Source organism: Lutjanus erythropterus, chromosome 7 (genome assembly GCF_056507025.1).
Source record: "Lutjanus erythropterus isolate fLutEry1 chromosome 7, fLutEry1.hap2, whole genome shotgun sequence".
NCBI classification, from domain to species: domain Eukaryota; kingdom Metazoa; phylum Chordata; class Actinopteri; order Lutjaniformes; family Lutjanidae; genus Lutjanus; species Lutjanus erythropterus.
In genome coordinates, this window is record NC_139323.1 from 17,433,319 (window position 1) to 17,459,866 (window position 26,548).

At 38.5% G+C, this 26,548-nt stretch overlaps 2 protein-coding genes across 2 annotated transcripts; both read right to left on the reverse strand.

Annotated features, from left to right (window-relative positions):
• Nucleotides 1-4,542: 4,542 nt before the first annotated feature.
• On the reverse strand, nt 4,543-17,316 carry LOC146323848 (AN1-type zinc finger protein 5). The gene is made up of 6 exons (XM_084722983.1): nt 17,160-17,316; nt 14,078-14,277; nt 13,596-13,707; nt 10,984-11,111; nt 10,168-10,275; nt 4,543-7,280 (listed from the first exon to the last, which is right to left on the reverse strand). Exons 2-6 carry the CDS (start codon nt 14,235-14,237, stop codon nt 7,132-7,134), a joined length of 657 nt encoding a protein of 218 aa, XP_084579109.1. The 5' UTR covers nt 14,238-14,277; nt 17,160-17,316; the 3' UTR covers nt 4,543-7,131.
• A 1,260-nt stretch (nt 17,317-18,576) lies between these two features.
• On the reverse strand, nt 18,577-26,306 carry plin3 (perilipin 3). The gene is made up of 7 exons (XM_084722982.1): nt 26,160-26,306; nt 25,742-25,937; nt 25,308-25,390; nt 23,722-23,953; nt 20,741-21,081; nt 19,724-19,942; nt 18,577-19,319 (listed from the first exon to the last, which is right to left on the reverse strand). Exons 1-7 carry the CDS (start codon nt 26,226-26,228, stop codon nt 19,188-19,190), a joined length of 1,272 nt encoding a protein of 423 aa, XP_084579108.1. The 5' UTR covers nt 26,229-26,306; the 3' UTR covers nt 18,577-19,187.
• Between the last annotated feature and the right edge of the window lie 242 nt (nt 26,307-26,548).

A 26,548-nucleotide genomic window follows, 5' to 3' on the forward strand; every position in this document is an offset into this window, starting at 1 on the left:
CTGTACTTTTACTTGTGCTTAAATATTCATTACACTATGTAATCTGCTCAGTTTTTTAAAATCGTAACTGAGTACACGGTACAATTTTTTTTTTTAAATTAATATCAAAATCATTCATCTGCGTTTTTGTAGCCAAATGACAGTCATTGCACCTCATTTGACATTGTTTTGTCTGAATAAGGAAACTTAGAGTGAGGAAAAAAATGAGCAAAACAAAACAAAATGTGTTTTGTCTCTTACAAATTATTAATGATTAATCAATTTTTTTATAGAGGCAACTGACTAAAATGTGCTCTGAAAATTTGTTTCTCGCTGTCTCACTGTTCACATTAAGGGGAGCGGATTTAGAGCAGGCAGCGAAATTTGGGCACAACGATAAAAAGTATGCATCACTTCTCCCCAGTCAACAGGTCTTCTGTCTGAAGTGTATCTTCAAATGTAGACTAAGTCAGAAACACACAAACACACATTACAGCTAAAATTAAAATATAAATTGAACAAGGTGTCGAAAACATTTTGAAATAAAAATAAAAACTAGACTTCAACAACCTATTGAAACTATATTGTGTACTTACAGAACTAACTGAAATAAAATAAAAATATACAGGAAATGTCTTAAGTTGTAGTCTGTCAATTTGGTCAAATTAGTCAATTTCCTCCACAAAGTGCTGCGTTTGTGTTGTAATACCTGTTCTGAACTTCTTAAAACTTACCACTGACAAATACCCTTTTTAAAAAGAAGCAAAACATTTTAAACAATAGAAACAAAACTGAAAGTGAACATTTTAAAACAATAAAAACTAGACTGAAACAAAACACTGTTTAAACAACAAACAAACAGAAATGAGCAAACCCACTCTGGAAACTAACTTTAACTAAAGTGAATAGAAAACAACATATAAAATACAGAATTAAAAAAAAAAAAACTACTGAAAAATACAAAACTGTAACATGTAACTGTATCTGTACTAACTCTGACACACATTTGAGTTCTCCTGCAAGCTCCTGAGGAAGAAGCTTTGGTGGTACAGGAACTGTAGTGGTATATTTTTCACCAGTTTATTTATATTTTATTCCCTGGTCATGATGGTGCTCTCATATGCATCAACAGTCCTTTCTTAAATGAGAGCCAAACATAGAGATAAGAGAACACCTGGGATATGATCAAGGACAAACTAAGAGCCAGTGCCAAGAAAAACATCCACTGGGGTATTTTAACTGGGTGATTTCAGTCAAAGGCACACAAGAAGCCAACTGCCAGAGAAAGATTTGTCAGAAAGTCTGTTTGATGCATAACATCCATTGGATGTTTGACTGATATTATTTTTTAAAAAACAGTTGACTAAGCCACATGAACGTAGAGGTAGTGGACATTCTTTGTACTATGGCTGTGAGAGAGAGAGCAAAGAGACAAGGAAGGCAATACACTGGTATGTTTGAGTCTCCAAGTAGTATAAAAGAGGTGCATTAGTCTTTGTTCTTCAGTCTGATCCCAGGATCAGCTCCGGGTTGTTGGTTCTGCTGCACCAGAGATCAATAAACTCTATAAGGCAGAACTTGCTCTTCCTCCAGCAATCCTTTCTTTGATGTTTGGTTTGGACTTTGAAATAATTTGGTAATTGGGTTTTTCAACAAGGTTAACAAGGTGTTGGGGTGTCAAGCCCAGATCTCACTGGCCTATCTTCTGAGACTTTTTGTTACAACAGAACCACCTTCACTCCCTGTTATAGAAAACTGCAAATGTCAGCATTTCAACTCATCATGTAGCTGAGTCATGGCCACAGGAAGTAGGCCACCTTTTTACAGGCCTTGCACATCCACACAGGTGTTTCCAGTTACTCTGGCTAATCAGGTTAAAGTTTGGGTCACCCAAATTCCAAAAAAACATATTTTGTCACTCACCTCTGATAGCATTTTGCTATGCAGATTAATTTTAAAGACATACCTTATGTCAAAACTAGGGATGTAACAATACCAAAAACTCAAGGTATGATAATACCACGATGAAAAACCCACAATATATTTTTTGTGATATTAAAACCCAAAGAAATATGATGATTTAATGTAATAAAAATAAATAAAAGCAGACAGCCATGACCTAAGCATGTGTTGTCTTTGGCAATGAATGCTTGAATCACTGCAAAACAAAATGAATGTAGCAGTCAGTAGTAGTCCTTTTCACAAAATAAAATCAGAATAAATGCTAAATTAATTTATAAAATCATATAAAATAGGTAACCATGTAATACTGCAGTAAGTATTTTGACAGTCCAGCACTAAGTATTGAGACATTTTTTATTGCGATATTTGATATATTGTTACATCCCTAGTCAATACATTTGTCACTGCACCTTAAAAAAAAAAGCTCTTAGTATAACTGAGTACTCCAGATCTCATCTCTCTGGATCCTGCCATAGTTTTGGCTTTGTTTGCCCAAGTTCGGAGACAAAAAGACATTTGTCTTTTAGATTTCTGCCTCCATCCCATTACAATGGATGTGAATTTAAAGGGTAATTTCTGGGGTTTTTGAAACCTGTGCCCAATTTTTACATACATTTGGGTCTAATGCAGTGGCTACATAAGGTTTTAGTGGACGTACTTTTGTTGGGCACAACTGCCGCCAAGGATTACATTGCAGCTTGTGTCACACAAACCTTAATTTAAATACCGCTGCTACTTAGGGTTTTGTTTTGACTGGCAGGATACTGTACTGTACCTGTTATGATTTTGCTTGGTGATATCCTTTCTGCAAGGATCAACTAATGCAATGTTGTTTATTTTTTGAGTTTCCCATACTTAAACATGACATTCAATCATGTTCATCATCTAATATGATGAAATGTGAAGGCGAATTCACAGATATATTTCCATGTTCAGTTTTCTTGATCTTGTGGTGTTCAGAAGTCATTATTGCATAATTCTGCTTTATGAATGAGGATGATGGAGAATAAGTGTGTTTAATTTAGTGAAGTTAAGTTGCCCTCATGGCAATTCCTCTTCAGCGTGCAGTGGAGCTGAACACTAGGTGCTATTGTGTTGCAACATTTGTGCCTATATTGTTTTGCTTTGTACTTGAAAACAATATACAAGTACAAAGCAGTGGGGCCACAGCATGTATGTGTACTGGAGCAGCACAGACATGAATGCTTGTAACTGTACACCACTAAACACATTAATAGTTTTCATAGAACTTTTTAAGGAAGAAATTATTTTGTTTTCAAGAAAACTGTTTCAGTATTTAGCCAGAAATATTAAAATAACACAAAATACAAGTGTAATTTAAAATAAACTTTGTGAATTTATTGTTTTATACTTACTCTTACACATCATACAATCCTAAATCTTGAAAGAAAAACAAAATAAAAAGATATCTGGTGGTGTTTCTGGGGGACTGGAGTGCCAAAGGGACAAGAACTACAGCTTTGTGAACATTGTAGATTTCATCTGATGTCCCTCAAGCTCATCTTGAAAGACAGAATGAATCGAGTCATCGTCATTTGTCTTTACATCTGCAGTGTGAAACTGAATTTTAACCAGATTCATCACAGCTGACAGGTTCATCATTATTATCAATCAAAACCCCTGCATGATGAAGACACTGATTATGAAAGGTTGTGCTAAAGACAGGACTGAAGACATCAAAACTCTATCAAAGCAACAGAACAAAAGGAAGAAAAACGTATATGTACTGATAATATCTAGATTATTAAGGTATGTTGCCCTAATTGCTGGTGCCAAGTCCTTCATCATGAACAGTCAAAACAATTTCAGCGATCAAACAGTCCTAAATCACATGTAATAAAACTGGGGATCCGTCTTTCGCCAAAAGACAGTCAATATCAGGGCCAAGTAGTCTGATAATTACAGCTGATGTGAATTATGGTTGTTTACATTCAAACTGCTCACGTTTATTTAGAAAAGGAGTTTGATATGAGCAGTCAATAGAAAACACCAGGAATAAACCATGAAATCCTCATGATTTACATAGCTGAACAATCATCCCATGTAAAGGACTTTTTCTCTGAAAGGACTTTCAATCTGTGAAGGAAAACTGAGCATTTTTTTTAGGCAACAATATTCTGTAATCAACCCAGCAGGCAAGCTTAAATATTCTGAATATATAAAGATACACCTTAGGGAACGACAAACTGCAGAGCTGCTCCGAACACAAGTTCCCCTAAATATGACAATTATTCTCTTTGTACATAAATCATCTCTCAAGAATCGCCATAAACTCCTTCTGAATTTCAATTTTCCACTAGTGGTGATTAAATCAGTCAATTGTCGTCATGCCAAGTCGCAAAGCCAGCTGTCCATCACCAACATTACACTGTAAAAAATACATGAGAACACGCATTATTTCAAGGCAGCTATTTTCATTACATTTTTGAGTTCAGAATCAAATTCTGAAGTTTTAAAATAAACTGAAAGAAAAAGTTTTTTCTTTTTTTTGTTGGGAAAATGTATTTTTCCTACTAAAAACAAAACTTTAAATGAATGTGAAAATATTGAAGTGAATTACGGAATTTAACATTTTCAGTAGCAACCATTTAATTTCAGGCACTCAATGACAAACCAGGTTCAGAGCTCACTGTCAAGTTTATCTAAAAGAGAAAAGTAAATTATCTCAACAAAAGATTAAAGGTTGGCGATTTTTAAATTTTATTGTTTAGTTTAAAACTCAAAAAAAGTGAGGACAGTTGCCTTGAAAGTTTTCTCATTTTTTTTGTTTTACAGTTTAGGACTTAAACAGGAATTCTCATGACAGCCAATTTTCCAGTAAAAGGAGCCTTAATTAAAGCCAAAACAGGTCCAACATGATAATCTGTGTAGACAAGGAAGAGTTTCCGTCACCTCAACACATTCTGCACTGGCTTATTTTGAGAATGAACACTGCAAATTCCTTGCAATTTTTCTGCAGCTCGTTCATAAATATTTAACAATCAAGATCAAGCAACATTTACAAGGAAAGCTTTTAGATAATGAAAAGATGATGCCTCAAATGTCGCTCTACGTCTCACCAGGGGCCTTTTTAACTTTGAGTAATATCGCTATGCTATGAATAAATTTCAGTAACAGGATAAGAGCATGGGCTGGGATACTGTTTAATTCAGCGAGGTTAATAAAGCTTTATAGGGGCTTGTTAACAATATGACTAGTATTGTAGAAAAGAGACACTGATGGTAGAGCCAGTTACTGGACATACTTTGGACGTTACATGGGCAGATGATGGTGGTAAATAACTTGTAAATAAAAGGGGAACAAGATGGTGAAATAAAATCAGTGCCATTTGTGGCACATCCTTTTTTTGGATAATTATGAAAAGCACTTTTATACACTTAGTACTATTCTTCACCTTAGTCCCCCACCTTTAATACCTGGCAAAAATCTACATTAAGATTATACTATATGAATAGGAGCCATATGGTATTTACATTTGGAAAATAAACTGTAGAGTCCTGTTAACTTCCAGCCATGCATTGTGCTACTGCTGTGTGGCTTTTTAAACATTCCAGCTTCATTCTTCAAACTGTGCAGTTGGTTACAAAACTAGTAACTCATATGTTTGACTGCACACATGCATGTAAATTTGAGCTTCTTAGAAGAAGCTAGCTAGAAGCGCTCTTCGTAGTAAGGACTCGTCTGAATCGGAGCACATTGTAAAAGCGCAGCACGCAACTGTAGCATTGCGACAATCTTTGCTTTAGCTGAGCAGGTGTGTCAATGTGTAGAGTAACTGCAACCCTGGTCAGTTTTCATTCAGCATGTGTCAGTGGTCTGCTGGTGGTAAGAGAAACATGGAGCTTCACTCTCCATAGAACAGAAAAGGGCATTCGAAGAGAACACACCGGCGTACTAAAACAGAACGTCACATCAATCAAACAAGAAGGCGACTTCATCAGATCAAATATAAACTGCAAATGACCCAAATGCTGAACAAAACTGAGTAGGTGTGGCACATGAATTTGTGCTCTGTCTGCAGTTGACACACGTTGTTGTGCTTTGTTTCCAAATCCAATAAAATGGACATTTTACTGCACAATTGTAATTGTAACGGTTTAACTGGACTCTACTCCATCATGTCAGAGCTTGTGTATTTTTTATGGTTATATAATCAAGATGGAATTACTTAAATATAATTGAAAAGGTTAAGTGCAAATCTTAACGATTTGCTGACACATGCTGCCAATCCTCCAGCACAGACCAACCAAACGATAAAAATAAATAGAATGCAATCACACAATTCAAGCTAACTACAATATATTAATATAGATCTTCTGATGTCATACGCTCATTAAAACAGAAAAAAAAAGAAATAAAATAAAAACACAGAATTCAATCACTCAGTTAAGCCAAGGTTCTCAGTTTCCCCCTACCCTTGCCCTCCCCTACCTTACCCTCTCCATTAACTGTTCATGCACCCAATATCAGTATGATAAGTCAATATATCAAAGAGAAACGATTCTGGAAAATGCTGAGACTTGGGAGTTCAACACGTGTGTGACCCATAGAGTAAAGAGGCGGGAAGAAAAAAAAATGCCAATTTGACAAGAAGTTGACATCATTTTCAGTCTGGGAAAAAATTATATTCCAAAGCCCTTACAAGGTCTTGCTGATACACAAAATCTCCCACCTTGGGGTTTTTTTTTTTAGACCTTAATTGAGCTCTGTGTCATTATCCACACTGTGACACATTCCTTAACAGCTTACCCCCGTCTCATTTCAACTACCTTACAGGGATTGTATAAAAATAAACTCACACGATCCCCCAAGTTGAGAAACAAAAAGGGGTAAAATCAAATGCCTTCCCTCCCCTCACAGCAACACTAATGTCCGCCAAGCCCCTACGGCTCTCTCCCCGACTCTCAAGCAAATTGTGCACACACACACTTTCATACAAACACACACACGCACGCACAGAAACACTCAGGTTCAGCTGCAGTCACTAGTGGAGAGAGAGGGAGATGCTAGTAAGGGAAGCGTCTGGACAGTGGCTGCGACCTCACCACCCCCACCCCGCCCGTCTTAGACTACCATGAACAAATGAAGCCATGATATCAGGTGTTTTCATCCAAGTTGCCATTGTTCAAATTCACAAAGTCAGAGACTTCTTTTTTTTGCACTCAGTCCTCATAACTTCTGAATCTTCTCAGCCACCACGATGGGGTTCTCCTTGCGTATGCGGGCTGCAGCTGCACTCCGGTAGTCGTAGGGACAGTCGTGTTTGTCAGAGTAACGGTGAATGGCACAGAACAGGTTGCCGCAACGGCAGTCAAAACCTTCAGCAAAGAGAAGCAAACATGGTTAGTCAATATTGAAGCTTAATCATAAACAACAATACACATTTAAAGAGTATTGCAATAATATGTTTTGTGAGACTGCATTGATTCTCAAAAACACTGTATTGTGACATCATGATCCATGCAAAGACTTGTGGCAGTGGTTCGTTTTGTGTTGTGTTTAAACCTGCTAGACTGCAGTGTTGTTATCTGTCTTCACTGTTGTGATTTAAAACTTTTTTTAAACTCAGGTTTTATGCATATGGTGCTGTGTTCTTTATACTATGACAGTTTTCCTACAATTGGATTTGAGGAGCAATATCCCATAGACTGTATATTAAATAGGTTGAAATTCTATTTAGTATATGATGTGAAGCGAGTTGTTTCCCTGCCCTCTCCTCTCCATATGAAGCTCAGGCAGGCTGCAGAAGCACAGCAGGAGTGTAAGACGCGTACAACATAAAATTGACTATAACAAGGAAGGACAAGTCCCACACTGTAAGCTTTTTATAACAGTCAATTGTCTATCACTGTAAAGCTAAGCTTGTTATCCTGAAAACAAATGCCCACTGCTCTGAAAATACACACTCTGGAATTGGAGTTCAGTGCCTGCCTTACAGCCTGCCAGAGTCAATTAACAGATCACTCAATTTAACTGTTCTAAGCATCTGCTCTGTCTAAATATTATTTAGATTTCTTACAACTCGTAAACAGACACAGACATACAAAAACTGTTATTCCAGCTGGGAATAGAAATGTCAAAGGCAGACACCATGGCTGTAGCACTGTTGTCAGAGAAGCGAGTATTTCAACTTAACATCTTTCCTTGATCTCTGATGGCATATGGTGGTCATTTTATCATATTGTGATACGTATTCTATCGCCAGATTCTTACCAATACACAGCCCTAGGGATGCACCGATTGACCGGCACAAGCGTCATATCTGATTCTGTGCCCGTTATTGTCACACACGTGTTCTGCACGATGGTCACGTCATGCACGCAGCAGGCAAACTGACCGTGATATCACATCCACCACAGTGCTGATCACAGCTACACACACTCAGACACATGCTATCATGAAGTTGGTGTCAGCGACAGATTCCAGGAACAGGATAAAGAGAAGACAGACAGCCTACAACAAGACAGAGCAGCTGACAATGTCGCAGAACAGCCATAAACTTTGTAGCTCTTCAGGCTAATGTTAGCCAGCAGCAGACTGCTGTTCACAGAGGGACAGTTAAAATCTCACCTCCTGTTCTGGCTGAAGAATAAACAACCTGTATTGATGTGTCTCCTCAAACATTTTCTCATCCAGACTAATTTAACTTCTGCGTCTGTTTTTCTCAAGGTAAAGTTTTACTACAGCAAACTGTTGCACCGCGTCTGTCTCCGGTTTGTTTACATCTGCTTCTACAGGAGATCGTGTGAAATCACGTCCTGCGAAATCCCGCGAGATTCCATGATCTTGCAAGATCGCGTTCCCCCTATTCATAATCTTAATATAAAAACATAATAAGGCGTGGCTGTAACCTGAAGGACTTTGGAGAAAAATTAAATACTGTTTAATCTAATAGTCAGTTTTATTATGAACATCAATTTAATTTTTACAAGAAAAGTTGCAAAAATGTTTGTGTATGCTGTCAATTATAGTTCTTAGAAAGACTGAAAGTCAGAATTGACCTAAATCAGAATCAGCAAGTCAGACCCTTAAAAAAAAAACAATTGGAAATCGGAATCGGCCAAGAAAAGTGAAATCGGTGCATCTCTACACAGCCCTTCTAATTACAGAGGACAAGTATTAATAAACTGACCTCTACATGCTGAATATCTGTTGCTCTTTTGAGAGCACCAAACATCAAGGTCTGGTTATATTTGCTCTTTAACAGGTTTTAACAGGGTATATTTTATACTACTTGAAATACTGTATAACAAAATGCCCCTTTTAACCGAGAAACATGGCATGAATAAAACTCTGCAACTCAGCTCAATTTCAACTAGGCCCTGAGGGTACTGCCATTATCAGGCTGCATTTCCACATCGCATACTTAGGATTTTGGTCACAATCAAGCCTAAATTCAAATATAATTTTTGACATAGAATGGCAACTGGAACCTCCTTTGAGGCGGAGGCCAGCAGCACACTGTGAAATATCTTGGACTGTGAAATGCACCACTAACCTGCAGTATGTTGCTCTCTCTGTACCAAATGATCATGGAGAAAAAGACATTATACAGACCATGGACTGGGAATTGGATTTTGGATATGTGGGTTACACTTAATTATTTTCTCTGAATTGGCAGTAGATCACAACTCATTTCAAAATGTAGGAATGAGCCAAAGATGATGCTGCCGTCTTTTTGTCTTGTTAAAACTCTGACAGCAGTTTTAAACTCCAGCGGCAGACAGCTGAGATGGCTGTCAGTTGGGTATTTACAGAAGTCTATGTGTGATGAGATAAAGGGCTTTCAGAGTCAGTTTTAGAGATGGATTTTAACTAGAAGAAATGTGACTGAATTAACAACTGTTGCACTGCCATTTAGTGTGTTTGTAAATGGCATCAGACACTGAATGTCATTAGAAGAACGGCAAGGTGCCTTTGATCAATCCTTGGGAACCACAACTGAGATTGTGAACAAAGATCTGAGTGAAATAAGAATACCTCATGCTATTATGACACACCAGTTATCAACAAGTTATCAATGACATAAAAACAGTACAATGAGCTCAACAGACCTCTAACTGGCAGGTTGTGATTGTCAGATAAGTGAAGAATCCCAGTAAATCAGATTCATGACTCATAAACCCTTGAACTATGTCAGTAGTTAAAATAGCTCTCTACTCAGTTTGTGTGCTTGTGAGTATGCAAAATTCTTTTTTCACTTACCAGTAAGGCCCACTTTCTTCCGGCAAGAAAAGCAGCGGTTCTTTTTCTTGTTTTTATCAGGAGTTTGGTCACTATCAGACAAAGCCTGTGCTGCCTCCCCCACTGGTTCTGGTTAGGAAAAAAAAACAAACAAGCACAATGGCTACACATCAGTTCATCCATTCCTTATTAAAATATAGGCTTGCATTTGAGGATAACTACATGTTTAACAGAAAATTCTATAACTAACAATAATGAAAGTAAAAACATTCAAAGTAAATAAAATATATAAAGGATTAAGTTTGCTAAGTCAGTCTAAAGAGAAAATATATATACCAGCTATGACAGAATAGCTTTATGGCCACTAAACCATCACCCCGTTGTTTCACTCCCCGTTTACATACTCAGATTGTGGATTTGCATTATTCATCAACACCAAACTAGTCAGTGTGATGTGGAAATGGATAATAAAACAGCATGTTTGTGCTGGCCCTGACTTGAAAACTCAATTACCCCTTAACTGAAATGCCGATGCCGGAAATGTTTCATCTTAAATTGCTCATCAAATATCATTTTAGTCAAAAACAGGAGGCAGAATATTAAGGACAGACACATGAAAAAGTGGAAAACACACTTTATCATACTCTACATCTATTAAGCATCATCACAGAGTATGTTGTTTCAGGGGATGCTTAAGATAGAGGGTGGCAAGTGCGTCCCACAGTTTACCCATTTATTCATAACCTACTCCTTAAATAGCAGTGCCCTCCACAGCTGTGAGAGTGACTCACTTTATGTAGATAGTGGGAGAGGAACACTGTTTTCTGAGATGTTTACCTGTGCTGTTGGAAGTACCCTCCTCTTCTCCCTCCTCAGCCTCCGCTCGATCAGAATCTACAGCTCCTGAATCCTGGGAGATGCTCATTGCTGTCATCTGTTGAGTTACTGGGCTGGGAGAGCTGGGACTGACATCACAACAACAACAAATAAATATATATATTTGAGACTATACACAGGATAATTTTTCAATTCAAAAATGAAGATTTAAGAAAACAATTGATTTAACAGTAATTGTATAGGAGAGAGATTTGTGTATATTTTGTTAGACTGCAAATATTAGCAAACCTAGATGCTCTTGTTGCCATCCAGAGTTACTCACAAGGTTATCTATGTGAAAATAGAGTTAACACAATCCAAACAATAAAGTAGATTTTACAGAAACACCACAAATAACAGAGGAAAATTTGAATATTTTTTCTTGTTTGCCTGCATATATTATCCTACTGTTTTGTTTGGTGACTGACTACAAATTTCTTGGATCTGTTTCAGCGCACTCTCTGCAAACTACTTGGAGAAATGCCTCTGATGAGCGATCACAATCAACTTGACAAGACACGAGCAACTACGAACAGGCAGAGCCTACAGAAAACAGGACAGTGCATACACACAGTTTGCAGCACAATTATCCTTGATTACACTATACAGACAGATCGGGAGCAAATCCCTTCTGATAATTCCAAAATTTCATCACACAGGGAACAAATGATTGTCTGGACATCTCTGTAGACATTCTGGGAAGAATAAACCCATTACTGGAACAACTTCCATGAAAACTGGGCTCATTATAACATGAGTAATCTGTTTTCTAGGAAATTCAGAAATATAAGTATATTATACTAAAGAGCAATTACTGCTCAAATACTAAACTGTCCAGTCTGGCATTGGATTTTCTTTAAGATCTATCCCGGTCTATCTTGTTTGTTTGGCTTCTTTCCAGCAAATGACAAATTCTAACAAAAGCAATACTTCTTACCAATTAAAAATAGACTCACAGAACTCAGAGACATCATCACCTTCAAGTATTTTTTCTCACCCATCACATAATATATTTTAGAACTCAAAAAGTAATATTTATTGGCATAACTAAAGCAAGCAATACAAAATGCTTAATTCCCAAAAAACATTAACTCGGCCTTATTAATCAGCATTATGCAGCTGTTTTAAGAACTGGCCTTGAAGCAAGTTTTTAAAACCACAGAACATTACTCTTTAGCCCTTTCTTTCAGTGTCAACTTTAAACAAGAGGGCTCAAGACTGAAAATGGTAATACTCGCTACATAAAGAAATCAGTGGTCAGTGCTACCGAATGACTAAAAATCCACAAAAAATAAATAAGTAAACGCCACTTTACTAAGCTAAGGCCTAGCAAGACCTGCTACTACTGTCTACTTCACAGAATCTCCATTGGTTTGATGTATGCAGACTAAAGGGCCATCCACACCAAGAATGATAACTATAAGGAAAACTTTGTGAGCACCCACAGTGGTAATGGCAACATTCTGTAAACAGAGGCAACAAGCACATGCTGTGTGCTCCACCTGTGTCGACAGCTTGGAAAAATGGATATTGATTACCTGTTGCTGCTGTACATTGTATAGAGAAACAAACAGAAACCCAGAAGGATGTGAGTTCGCAAAAGTCTTCAAAGACAAGAGGCGTTAGGAGAATCCAACACTCTGTTATGAGAGCTGTTGTCTTTTGAGGACAAACTTTATTCATCAATTTGATGGTGGCCTTACGATCATTAAAGAAGACATCAGTAAGGACTAAATGAATTTCAGAGACCCCCATTAGCACCAAAAACCATTTGACAGTATGTCTCAAGTAAAATGACCTTGTTGTCATGTGTAATTTGCAGCTTTATATTACATCATGTATGCATTTAATAAATTGCAGTCTGTGCCATGCAAATTCAGGTGGATTTTAATTGGTTGTCACTGTTTCTATCTTTCATCAAATCACTCTGAAAATGATCCTGACAATATCATTGTAGTTATTGTTCTTGGTGTCAACAGGCCTAAAACCAAAATGCAAAACAGAGATACTCAGACAGTCACAAAGAAATTAAATTAGAGTGCCTCCACTTCTTCTCTGTAAAATGTAGCTGCAGATGTGTATAACACACTGTTGCTTGCTTGAATAAAAATTTTACATTTGTGTTTTGACCAAGAGCTCTTACCAGACGGCTGAGTTATCAGGCAAAGTTCAAAATGTTTGGGATACAAAATGATCGTAACATGATCCCAGCAGGTTGTATGCTGAACAGTAAGATGGGAATATATCTCTGATTTCTGCAGAGGCAAGCTGTTGTACTTAATTAAAGGAACTAATGAGAACACATTACAACACAATGTACTGGAGCTAGCAGTGAACTGATTTACTCATTATTTAGTCAATTAAACAGGCATTTTAATGATACAATCAAGTGTCCAATATAATGACATACACCGTTTACAAGATAAGGGGCCACTGTTTAATTTGTTTGATCAGCTTCTTAAAAACACTTCAAAGAGAACACAGAATATCATGTTTATAACGCACGACATCAAAATACCCACTGATGCACAATGATTTGTTGTTTCAGGACTCCCATTTGTCAATCAACATACCTGGTCGTCTGTTCCTCAGGTGGGGTCCCTGCCACCTCTGTGCTGGGTTCTGTGGTTGTACTCTCTACAGTCACACCAGCTGAGCCCGGCGATCCTGCTGGTGACGTAGCAGCTGTGTAGGAACAGAACAGTCTGATAGCACAAACAACACAGAACCTGCTGTCTTGGCACCTGAACATGGATGACTTTCCATTTGTCTTGAAGTATCTTATTGTAAGTCGTTCATTGCTTGTGGTTGTCTACCATGATCAGATGTGTTTTGAGTTAATGTGAAACAACAGATGGAGATGTCACTCTCTTGCTTTCTGATGCCACAGTGTAGGCAGCTACTGCTACCTCTGTTCTCCAACCCCTTTTAGCAAATTCAACTGCCCCCCATGGCTGTACAGTTTTTGAGTGACCCTCTGATCCTAACAGACCCATGTCTAGCACCCCCCTCCTGATTTTTTTTTTTATCGGTCATGTCTCTCCCATCTTCCTACCTTTCTCTCCCGGGGGGCTGGATCGGCCCCCTCCCTGTTGTCTCTGCAGGTGTTCCTTGTAGCAGACCGAGCACATGCCGTTGGTGCGGGGGTTACCATAGAAACCACATCCCATAGTGCAAAGCATTGGCACCTGCGTCTGATTGGTCTCCTGAGCCATGCTCTGACAGAGGGGGTAAGGGGGATGGGAGAGGATATTCCTGAAAATGGGGTTGCAGAAGTTAGTCAGAATGATTAGCAGTCCCTATTTGATTACAAGGTTATTCATTTTTTTGGCTAAAAGAGCTTGGAGACTGGCATTGGAGCATGAGAGTAGAGTTGGAGAAAATATGAGTTACTTTGTGAGCATCTAAGGGGTTATGGCTGACTAATTGTAGCTGTAATGAAGGTTTGTCAAACAGGTTCACACCTTCATCAACTGAAATTAAATCCAAAATCGCTAACAGCGTGACAAAGCCCAGGTGTGACTAAATCAGAACTGGACTTTGTCAAAATTAACTAAGAATTGAGTTTAATTAGGGATGCACGATAAATACCAAGGTCGATATATTACCAGCTGATATTAGTCTATTACAACTATAACAGCCTCTATCATCAGCATATATTTAGTCCAATGAGCACCGATTTGACAACTTAGTTTAATAGAACATAATGCAGTTTGTTTTTTTCAGTTTTATAGGCAGCATTTTAATATATATTATTTTATTTTGATACTGATATTATAGCAGATAAATCAGGGTGTCTATGTGTACCATCAAATTAAATGTGAGACCTTTTAACATCACAGTTCAATTAAATTTCAGGCCAACTTTGGGGGAAAACCTAAACATGAAATGTGAAAATACTGGTGTAGTTTTTTGAGGAAATTCATGTGTTGTCAGTTCAAGTAAGCAAGTAAAAGTGTTTATTGGTGAGATGATACAATTACAAGTGTCCTACAGCCAGAGTCTGAAATGAGGCTATATCAAGGTAGATATGCAATTTCTATGCAGGAAGTCATTTAGACCAAGGCTGTATTATTGTTTTGGTTCACTGTTTCATAGTCTACACATGGTTTTAAACAAATAGGTAAACACTATCATGTGTCACTCAGATGACAAACCATCTGTTATAATAGTGAATATGGTTAACTTCCTCATGAAGGTCAGACTGATGACTGTTCCACTTTTTACAGCTCTTTTGCTCTCTTTTGCCCAAATACTGGTGGAGTTGGACAATTATTTACCTGGTAATCTTTCAGTGTTTCCCCTATCCTGGTCCTCAGGGCTCACTGCCCTGCATGTCTTAGATGTTTCCCTGGTCAAACACACCTGATTCAGATGATCAGCTTGTTATCAGGCTTCAGGCTATCAGGCAGAGGCTTCATGACGAGCTGAATCAGGTGTGTTGGAGCAGGGAAACATCTAAAACATGCAGGGTAGTGAGCCCTGAGGACCAGGATAGGGGAAACACTGTTTCCTACATATTATTTAGCATACCTATGACCTTCCCAAGAATTGAATACTATTTAATACCCTTTAAGCCCTTTTATTAGTGAATGTGAATTTTAAACTTTTTAAGAGACCTGTAAATATGGGCTATAATAATATCTGATTGAGAAGATGTCAGTGCATTCAATTTGAAATCATAGGAAAAATGCTCTGTACAAGTCAAAGTATATGAAGTTCAAAGTGAAGTTTTTATTGTACCTTACAAGAAAAAAGTAACTTGTTTTAATTGTAATAGTCATGTCAGTTAGATTTGATTCAGTCAGATCTGTGGAATATTAAATCATCCATCTTTGCTCACTAGATCTTTGCCTTTCTTACCTGCAGGTATGCATAAACTATAGGCCATAGGAACTTCTTTTAAAAATACAAAAATGTGAAATTATCAGTTATCATGTAGATATCAGCCGTGAGAAACCACCACCACTAATATTCATTATCCATTACTCTGTCAGTCATTTTCTTGATTAATTGATAGTCCATAAAATATCCAAAAATGGTTTTAAAAAATGATGATGCATCTACCTATCCTACTTACTGTCATAGAAGACTAAAAGAGGCAACCCCCCCCCCCCCCCCCCCACATCTGAGCAGCCTAAATCAGAGAATATGAACATTTTTTATTTTTATCTAAACAGCTGGCAATTAATACCTGACAACTAAAAGCAGGCATATATCAGCTATCAGGGTATCAGCTGAACAATGTCAATATCGTGCATCCCTATTATATATACAATTATATTTCTAAATGAATGTAAATCAATGTCTGACAGTTATGGCAAAATACAAATAAATACAAAATAAAAATGATCACTTAATAATGTAATGCGCCTCCTGTAACATTAGGACAATGCGCCAGGAGTGTTGAAAGTAGTAAGCTGTGGGTTTGTCACAAAAACTAGGTGGTGAGCTTTTCACAGCAATGAAAACAAAAGGTACAAAGAGACGAGCACAGGTCCACTGTAAAAGGCAAGTTACAGTCTGCGAAAACACAGGCTAGCTCAGCTAGTTTATGCCTTCTTCCGCCGCACAGCAAGATGTTTTGGTCAGGACAAAGTTATAAAAAAAAAAGGAACAAAAGCTAAAGATATGAGGGAACAAAAACACCCCGAAAACTTAAACGAAACCCTCAAATGAACCGATGACCTAGCAAACGCTACGGTGCTTACAGTCTAGCTCAACAACTTACAGCTGACTGTCCCCAGTTTGAGTTCGTCCGCAGCAGAAAACAATTGTCGACCTGTGCTTGCATAGCTCAAAGCAAACACTGTAACATTAGCAAACAGCCTCACTGGACGTTTTGTCTGTCTGACACTGGATACCAATGCCTAAAGAAGGACAAAACTCGCTCGGTAGCCTACCATCATGATGAAAATCAAGAAAACAAAAAAGTACAGCGTCGTTAGCGACAAACTGTAAACAAATTCTGTGTTTAAAATCGAATAAACGCTAGCGTTAGCAGGCAAACGTTAGCCGAGCCGCTAGCATAATCAGCCAGCCCAGAAACAGAGCGCTTCCCGACAGTGTCCTAGCTGGTTTTAAACCGGTTACGGGCAGCGGGAGAGTCTCATATCGGTCTAAGATGAAGACAGTACCTGATGTTCACGGTACCGGGGGCTGTCGACCACCGCAGGCTTCAGATTTAAACAAGTTGTGTCCCCAGCAGAGCGCGCGGCCTCCTACCCAGCGCTAGCTCGCGACATTCGAAACAACGACCATGACGTCATCCTCAGTCAGCATCGATTCTGCCCTCAGAAAGAGGAGCCAGCATAGCAAAGTCCAACACAAGCCCAACAAAAACAACACAAAAATAACAGTTTGTGGGTGTATTCAAGGTGACACAGACACCGTGATAAGTCACATTTTTATTGACATGTCAGCTCATAGTCACAACATGACAGTTCATCAGCTGATTCATGAACACTTCAAGGCTCAGACACAAAATACTGAAATTAAAAGGACAAATCTAAAAACATATTAATGCATTATGAACTCTTTAATGAACATCTCATTAGAGATGCACAGCATATGTCTGTCTTATTTCTCACAATGGGAACTTAAGAGCCTTAAAATGGTCTCTGTGTTGATAGGAAACATGTATTTGGCTTAGTTCTAGGAATGCTTTTAGGCTCTAATGACTAATGACAGTACACTTATGAAGAATCTTGAAATCACTGAATCTTGAAATGTAAAAATACTTAAATCTTTTCTAGGATAAATAATAAAGTACACAAATGTATGATTTCTCTAAGGCTTAGGTCACAACTCTCAATCATAGTTAAATTCCATTAACTTCTACATCACAAATGTAGTGTCATCCACTAATAAGGTCAATTTTTGTGCATCATGAAGAAAACATGAAGTTAAAGGTTGAATATGCAGCATTGTTTGTTTGCACTATTCAAAGTTGCCCACTCTTCTCTGGCTAAACTTGCCAACCCTTCCGATTTTCCCAGGAGACTTTTTCATTGTCCTTTCCTGGTTTCTTCTCGCGGTCACAATTCTCCTGTATTTCTCCTGATTTATGACAAATTTCACACCCTTTTGCATTGTGTTATTACAACCTGTTTCTGGCACTGTACGGCATGCATAGACCCATCCTTCACAGTGAGTGAGGGATGAAGAGAGCAATGGAGTATTAAGAGAAAGCAATACTCAAGCAAATGTCATACGTCCTGGAAAGAAGAGCACTCGTTTCTTAAGGGAACGTTTAAAGGACTAGGACTTGGACTAGGTAAAACAAAATTATATGGACCCATTGTGTTTAAACGGCCTAAGTGTCATCTGCAGGTATTGCCAAAACATGTGTAGGCTACTTGTTATTTTTGTTATTTTCACTCTTTGAAAGTCACTAGAATGCAGGAAACGTCTAGAAAACTTCCAGACCCACCACTTTTGTGTTGAAATCTACCCTTTTTTTGATGTCTCGAGGTTGGCAAGATCCCCGGCTCAATGAACGAGAGAGAGGGTGAGATGCATAGACAGTGAATAAGGAGAGCTAGCACCATCAGCGAGAAAGCAGTGAATCAGAGATGTTATGTGTATAATAAAATGTTATTTTCTGATTGTTTCACAGCGGTTACATTCTAAAGTACAAACTAACAAGTCTACAGGCCTGCACAATGAAAGCTTCTGTGTGGAAACAGCTGAAGCAATTCTCAGTCTGCTCTGCGTGTGTGTGCATGTGTGTATATAAAGTATATCTCTGCAGCTCTCACAGAAAGGCAGCAGAGGAGAGAGACTGTGAGGAGAATACAATGTAAGCATTGGTCGTTACCTGTGTGCTGTATTGGCAAACAGACTGAAGCCCAGAAATGTCTTAAGGACAGCAAAATATGAGAAAATAAGAAAACACAGGCAGATAAAGCCACACCACACACTTCTAGTGGGTCACAAATGACTATGATTTTGATTATGTTATGAATCTATACATTGTTCTTTTAAAGAAATATTGCATAGTATGCCTTTAAGGCCTCTTTCATTAATGCAAGCGTGTATATATATATATATATATATATATATATATGTCTTTTTTTTTAAATGGTCCATCTACAGTAAATAAACACTAGTCATCTATCCTCACACTGATTAACTCATGGAGAAACACAACAAAGTCTTCAAGTCTATTTACTCTGCTCCATTGCCTCATCTCTCTCTGCCTTCTCAGTGATCTGAGGGGCAAAAGGTCCCACCAGCCAGTTGAGAGGTGTGTTGTTCAGGAGATACTCCAAGACATCATCCAGAGACTGCTGAACCTGGAAACAAGTACATGCTAGTGTTACTTACAATGAATTACTAAACCATAACCAAAACAAATACGTTACACTGAAAAGCTTTACTGTGGATTGGAAATATTAAGGTTATATGTGTACATTAAATACAACCTAAGCTTGTCTTTCCTAGTTTCATAAATGCATATGGATGAGCAGACACCCCTGAGAATGGATGTTTGTTTATGTAAAGTATGCAGGAGTTTCCTGCTTAATACCTGTTCAATAAGACTCTGCGGGTTATATTTAAGCAGCAATAAAAATCTAATGGAAGAACTAACTGTGTTAAATGAAAATAAAACTAAATCTTCAAGCACTAAACTATATTTAGCTCAGCTGATGCAGCAAAACATAACACTGCAGTGAAGACAGCATGGTGCAATTAGTACTTGGGTCAGGTGGTGTCGGCTCCGCTCCAGGAGGAGGGGTGTGATGGTGCTGGTGTTCCCCAGAGAGGAGTGCAGCTCTTCAGCTGATCGCCGCGCGTTGGTTAGCTGGTCCTGGACTGCGCCCGGCAGACCCTGAGCGCTCGACACCACACTGGAGCACGCTGACCTCAGCTGGTCGCTCAGGCCGCGCACCATGGAGAGAGCCCGCCATTCCAGCTGCTGTGAACGGAAAGTGGAAATAACAATACATATTAACGATAATCATTAGCATATTAAATGACAGATGATATTAGTAGTGCTAACATCAATTCCTCCCAACCCCCTCTGTTCTCATTTAATATGCTAATTTATTTTGCAAATCCCCCTCATAAAAATATCTGCTTCTTTTAATGAAGGAGGCCTATGGTAATTTCATATGCTAATTATAAATATTACCATATTAAATAACATTTGATAATATAGTTGTAAATGTCAATCCCCCCCCCTTTCCCAAGCCTTGGTAGTTTCCTCATCCCATCTACGGTTGCAAATTTTCCTTAACCGATAGCTGAAAATACTAACAATCGATTAATCATTAATAAATACACATTTCCCTAATTCTTCTCTCAATTTCTCATTGATTTCTTTTTTGTCTTGTTTAAAGTTTAAGTTTTCTTATTTAACAAAGGGATCCATCAGACAAAACAATGCCAAATGAGGCACCACTGCTGCCACTTACAAATTACTGAGTAATTATCAATGAATACATTTTAAATTAAATTTCAACGCTTAAATCCTTTATGGCAATTTATTGGCACTTAATGAATAATTGTTAACAACCCAATACCATCCCAATCATGACACAATGTAATGTCACTCCTGTTCCACATGAATCTGAATGAATAAAGTGATATTATAAAGTGATATTCCAAGTATACATGCTGTATATGTAGGGTATATACACCGCAAATGCTGTGAAATTCAAAAATAAGATGATTAGAAACCATTAAGTCAATTCCCAAATGTCTCTGCCCTGACCTCAGCCTCATCTTTGGTCCCATCTGGCTCCGACTCAGTCTGTCCAGCTCCAGCCTGTTTCTGCTTCCACTCAGTCCAGCGTTGCAGCAGCTGCTCTGAGGCTCCTCCTATCTGGTTACTGGCAGTACCCAGACTGGTGCGGGCACTCTCAAGCAGGTCCAGAGTGCTGGTAATCTGAGTCACTGCTGTATAGGTGTTATCCCTGGCATGTCGTGCACGGACCAGGGCCTGCTGCAGGGCTCGCTCCTGCACTTTGGTAGAGAGTTTCCCCAAGCGGACGAAGTAGCTGGGGCTGGCCGATGGGGTAGTCACCTCACTGGGGGCAGGTTCAGCCACAGCAGCTAAAAGAGGACAGTTTTAAAGTGATAGTTTGGATTGTTTAATGTGGGGGGTGTATATACCTATCAATAACCAGTGTATTAGCTACACAAGATGCTGAAGCAGAGAGGGCAGGGGTGCTGTGGACAGGGTCAACAACAAAAGGTATTTTAGTCACCTAAAAAAAATCCTTCTAAAAAAAATTAATGTAAGTGTACACTATATTTAGAATATTTTCACCTCTTTACTTTGCCACCAGACAGCCATTTCTGACAGGAAATCACAGCTATGTAAACCAAATATTGCTTTACCAAACCAACTAAATCCCATGTGTTTATGTTATTGTGTGACTTTGCTGCATCCAAACTATCCTTTTAAAACACCAAAGTTGCCTTGTGTACATTGACAATAAAGTTTTAAAATGTTTTATGTAGTGGGGCTAAGTACAATTTTTAACATGTCTCTAAATATTTATATTTACATAATTGTTATGTGAAGAAATACACTGAAAAAAACCAGAATATGTACATTCTTTATGGCATGGACCAGTGAGTATGTTTTGAATGATGGATGGAGGCACAACTGGCTCCCTCTCACTGTGCCAACTAGAACATCTGCTACAAGTCGGGCTACTTGAGTCTGACAGCAGCTCAGGAGTGACAAAAAGACACGGGAGCCACTTGACTCCCTCCAGTCATCAGTCTGCGGATGCTAAAGGGATGTGCAGAGCAACTCTGTCTCCCCGTGCCTCTGTTAAAAGCCACACTGGTGAGTCTGGTGGGTTTTGCCACAGTAACCACTGAACACATCCAAAATCCCCCAAGCACTGCCATTATGGGCACTTTGCTGCTGCAGCCTCTCATAGCTGCATCTTTTTCCCATCCATAATCAGAGAACAGGGCAGCCTCCTGGGTATTACTGCAATACTGGAGTATGGCAGGTTGTCACGATAACATGACATCACAGTAGCAGGTGTCAAAGCTGTGAGCGTTGGAAATTATAGGTGCTTTCTGGGCCAAGTTCACAGGAGGGAAGTTCATTGTAATGTCCTGCCTTGCTCTCTATGAATAGCATCATCAACCATTCATGTGTTCAGACCCGGTCCCTGTGGTAGAATTTAACACTTTCATCAGGACAACCCCCATCCTGACACATCACCATGTCGTTGCCTTTATAATGATAATTTATTTGGACAGTCTCAACAAATTCGCTGTTTGATGTAAGGATCAGTGAAGCAAGGACACAGTGTCGGCTACTGACAACCAGAGTAAATGCCAAATCATTCACACGTATTAATTATGGAATAAATTAAGTTTAAGTATTTGGCAGAAATGCCAGCTAGAATTTATAATGTATGAATCTAAGCTTGAAGTAATGTAAGGATATAAGGCTAATTATTGTACTTAAAATAAAATAAAAAACTTCTTTAATGCAAAATTTAAGCATTATTAAGAAAGAAGAAGTGGATGGGATACCACTGTGCCAGTTTGACACTAAGTACCATTTTCTTGCCAATTTATCTTTTGATTGCAAGTTTAAGTGTAAAACTGATGTAAAAAGAACAAAAAAGGGCCAAGTAGCAGATGCTGACCAGCAATTTAAGGAATCAAGAGAAAGTGATTGCTCTTGTTTTTAAGAAATATATTAAAAATACAGTCTGTGATTCAAATGTAAACAAAATGTGAAACATAAAGTGCCATGTTTCCCTTGCTTTCCCTTTCTAATAAAACTATAGTGGTAGGACACTGAAACAGAACAAAACTTTTTGTTTACTAACCTACAAATCTCATACAAAGGATTTTTTATTTGTTTTTTGGGGGGTTTGTATGTGTATGTGTTTTGTCTTATTTTTTCCCTGATTTTTAAAAAAAATATTACTCTTTTATCTATTTTTTGTTTGTATTTTCCCTTTATATTTTTCTAAGCATGCCCAGTATATCCAACTACTATTGTTTATTGTTTAGATTTAATGTTTGTTAAACTAACATGTATATATTAATGTATACAGGTGTGTATACAGATGTGTGTCTGTACACACATTGACCTTAGATGTGATGGAGGGATGGGAATGGATGGAGGGAGATTTAAAATAGAAGATATCACTTTCACATCTTTATCTATTCTTTTGAATGGAAAAATCAAAATAAAGTGTATAAACAGAAGGTTGAATCATTGGCACTTTGATGGACAGATCTGTAGACAACAACTAATTTAAAGGGCTTTATCACTCTTAAAAGTTTTGTTTACATCAGCGTTATTTATGAAGCCCTGCGGTGACACAGCTCTACATTTTCAATTATAATCAGGAGAAATAAACATGGAATGCTTGTTAATATTCACCTCATGTGCAATGAAACATGAATATATCTCAGCTTTATATGGACATAAAAATGTATTTCTTTATAATCTCATCAGCTTCAGAGTAAAAAACAGAAAAACTACTCCAATATTTACAATCACTGGTGATAAAACTTAAGAAACTGGCCACTGGTTGTCCATAATTAATTAATTACTTATGATTGCGGCCCTGTTTCAGCTTCATTTGATCCAACTGTCAAAACACACCTGTCTATACCTCAGCGGTCGACATATGGGTTTATCACCTCCCCTGGTGTTTATGGAATGATTATGCTTTCCACATTTAGGATAGCTTAGCTACTGACCCAGCTCTCTCTCAGAGAGTGGCAGGTTCTGGTCAACCCAGTCCTCGGATCGGCTCAGCGCCAGGCCCATCCCACTGCTGACCATCTGGCCCATCCTGGTGCCCATGGCAGTCATGATACCTCCGCTGACTGCTGCCCGGGTCAGCTCGACACCGCCCATCACAGCCCCCACCACGGCGTCTTTGGCCCCTGCCACCGACTGGTACACCATACCCACTGTGTCCGAGACCACCTGAGGAAGAATGAGCTGATTATGTGACATGCCGGAGAGTAACGCTGGTGCTGTTATGTGTTTTCTGCATAGCTCTTAGCCCACAACAGACATCTGAAACAATCTGGCCTTTAAGGAGGAGTTAGCAGGTTAAATGTAAATGTAGGTGCACTAGTATGAGAGAAAAAAGACGAGGTGCAGTGTGGGGAGTGGTGTTTTTTTCCCATAGAATTTATTGTTTTCTTTCTAGGACACCTCTGAGCATTTCATCCCACTATGGCATGGTTATTTTTTACCAAGGGATAATCGTTTCTATGGTTACCTGCAGTGTAACACAGTCTAGAAGGTTAGGTGAGGTGAGGCTACTATAAGAAGGTTTTTAAATTCAGTTTATTAATGATGCCTCAGTATGACCTACATAAGCAAATGAGACCATCAATAAGAAGATTGGTCATTTCTACATCGTTACAGTTCTTAATGCCTGCCACCGGGTAGGATTCTCCTTGAAATCAGATGAAAGAGTCCATGTTTACATTTTCAAAGGTGAAGTTACAGCGAGTAGTAAGCTAGCCAGTTAAAAGGAAGAAGGAGGAGATTTTTCATCAGATGATCTGATTTTTGTCACTATATTTTACTGTTGTTACGGTGGAAACAGTACCACTTTTGTCCACAGGGGCCCCCAAAAATAGTGGCTTTAATGTGCAGGGTTATGTTTAAAGGGAAGGGCTGTTCTTTCTCTAAGAAAATAAAATATAAATGTACAATAAAAAGGCATAAAAAGATCATCAAAAACCTTATCTAAAAGGGACTATTATTACAGGGGGACCTCATGAGATTTAGAAATTACCTCCCCACATCTGTGTTTCTGCAGCACATTTGCTAGAGACAAGTGAAGTCTACATCATAAATGACTTTACTGACATTATTCCTCGGATATGATGTCAAGGTTCTGTTATCTGATGTCAAGCATGTTGACAGATACTCCATGCTGCTATGGATGTCTTCCATCTCATCATCTTTTGAGATTTCGCTCTTCTGAATACTTTGAGCCGGCTTATTTTGCGAATGGGTCTCCATAGCGAGAAGCAAGATTTTCAAAATGCTGTCAAAACTTTGATTTATAATTGCTAACACAGCCTTCATAATTCTTAAACAGGAAAGAGGCAGAAAAAAGGTGCAGAGAAAAAAAAAAACTTGGGAAATTACACACAGGGCAGATTCGCCTGGGATTAAGATCACAGATGACATCTGGAATGATTACAAATCATTATAGGTCCCCAGGCAACACTAGTCCCATGTGAATAGGGCTGGAGAAAAACTATGTGAAGAGGAACTGATATGTATATTTATAGTTGTTTTTGTTTTTCTGTCTGACCTTGTCTGCTGGTTGGTGAAGAATAGGCAGCTTTTCTTCCATCTTATCCAGTCCTTTCAAGGCGTACTCATTTACTGTTGCAACTGAAACGAGTACACAACAGAAATTCACTAATAATTTAAGAATAATAAGATTCAGTGGTTTCATTGCTGCTAACTATCAGTAGGAAGTAATACCAAGTACAATTGTTTCATGTTTACAGTACAGTAAGAATTGAAAGCGAATTAAAATTTGTAAAAATTACACCCCTGGTAACAGTTTTTACTCCTATCATATTCTAGCCCAGAAGTAACAAGTGGACCTGACATCATCTTCACACCTTTAATGTGCAACAAGCTTCCAATATTCTTCTATAGTACACGCCAAAGTTGTAAACCTGTGTGCCGTCATTGCACATATATTACATCATATTTTGCGCAGAGAGAAGAACCTACGCTGTGGTTCTATAATGTCCAGAAGAGGCTTGGACCCCGTGGTGGCTGCTGCACCAAGGGTTCGGACCCCGCTCTCTGCTACATCCATCACTCCCTTGAGCAAAGGCACGTTGTCTTTGGTGCTGCTGTAGGCGCTGGACACCGCCTCACAAGCTGAACTGACTAGAGGTAAATTGCTCACTCGGGAAACAACGTTCTAGGACAAGGAAAAAAGAAACAAACGTTAATGTTTCTGAAAATATTAAAAATGTGAAATGCAATCCTGACGGCGTAAATAGAGGGCCTTTTCAGTGGTCTGTAAGGGATAATGATTGATTCCCCATAGTAGCTTATCAACATGAAATTCTAAGCCTCAAATGAGTTCATAATATGCTTCAGATTTGTAATAGGTGTCATTCTGGGTCACAGTGAACCTCACCTGCTGGTCTCCATTAGCTGATTCTGCTGCTGTAGCTCCAGTCTCATTAGTTTTCCCGCTGTCTGCCATTGTAACTGCTGGATTCAATCTCTGCCGTGGAACACAGAGTGTCAGAAACAGAGATTCACCTCACATTGCTTGGTATGCATGATGAAATAATTCTCCTTCTCTGATATTCTTTGTTTAAGTGGTTGATACACTTTATCTTGCAGAGAAGTAGTGTGTCTTATGAATTTAGAAATGGAATGGCTTTCCTGTCAGACGGTTTAATAATATAGGCGGCAAGGCAACTCAACCATGTTAAATTCATTTGTCAACACAATGATGCAATGAGGATGAAACTGCAGTTAAAAAACAAAATGGTGCAGCCAAGCAAACAGTTCAGTCCT

Coding starts and splice junctions, on each gene's coding strand:
- LOC146323848 (XM_084722983.1), bottom strand. CDS start 14,237: ATGGCTCAGGAGACCAATCAGACGCAGGTGCCAATGCTTTGCACTATG. Junction 13,708..14,077: donor CAGCCCCCCGGGAGAGAAAG/GTAGGAAGATGG, acceptor GTTCCTACACAG/CTGCTACGTCACCAGCAGGA. Junction 10,276..10,983: donor GGGTACTTCCAACAGCACAG/GTAAACATCTCA, acceptor TTTCCTAACCAG/AACCAGTGGGGGAGGCAGCA.
- plin3 (XM_084722982.1), bottom strand. CDS start 26,228: ATGGCAGACAGCGGGAAAACTAATGAGACTGGAGCTACAGCAGCAGAA. Junction 25,938..26,159: donor CAGCTAATGGAGACCAGCAG/GTGAGGTTCACT, acceptor TCCTTGTCCTAG/AACGTTGTTTCCCGAGTGAG. Junction 21,082..23,721: donor ACTCTCTGAGAGAGAGCTGG/GTCAGTAGCTAA, acceptor GTCCTCTTTTAG/CTGCTGTGGCTGAACCTGCC.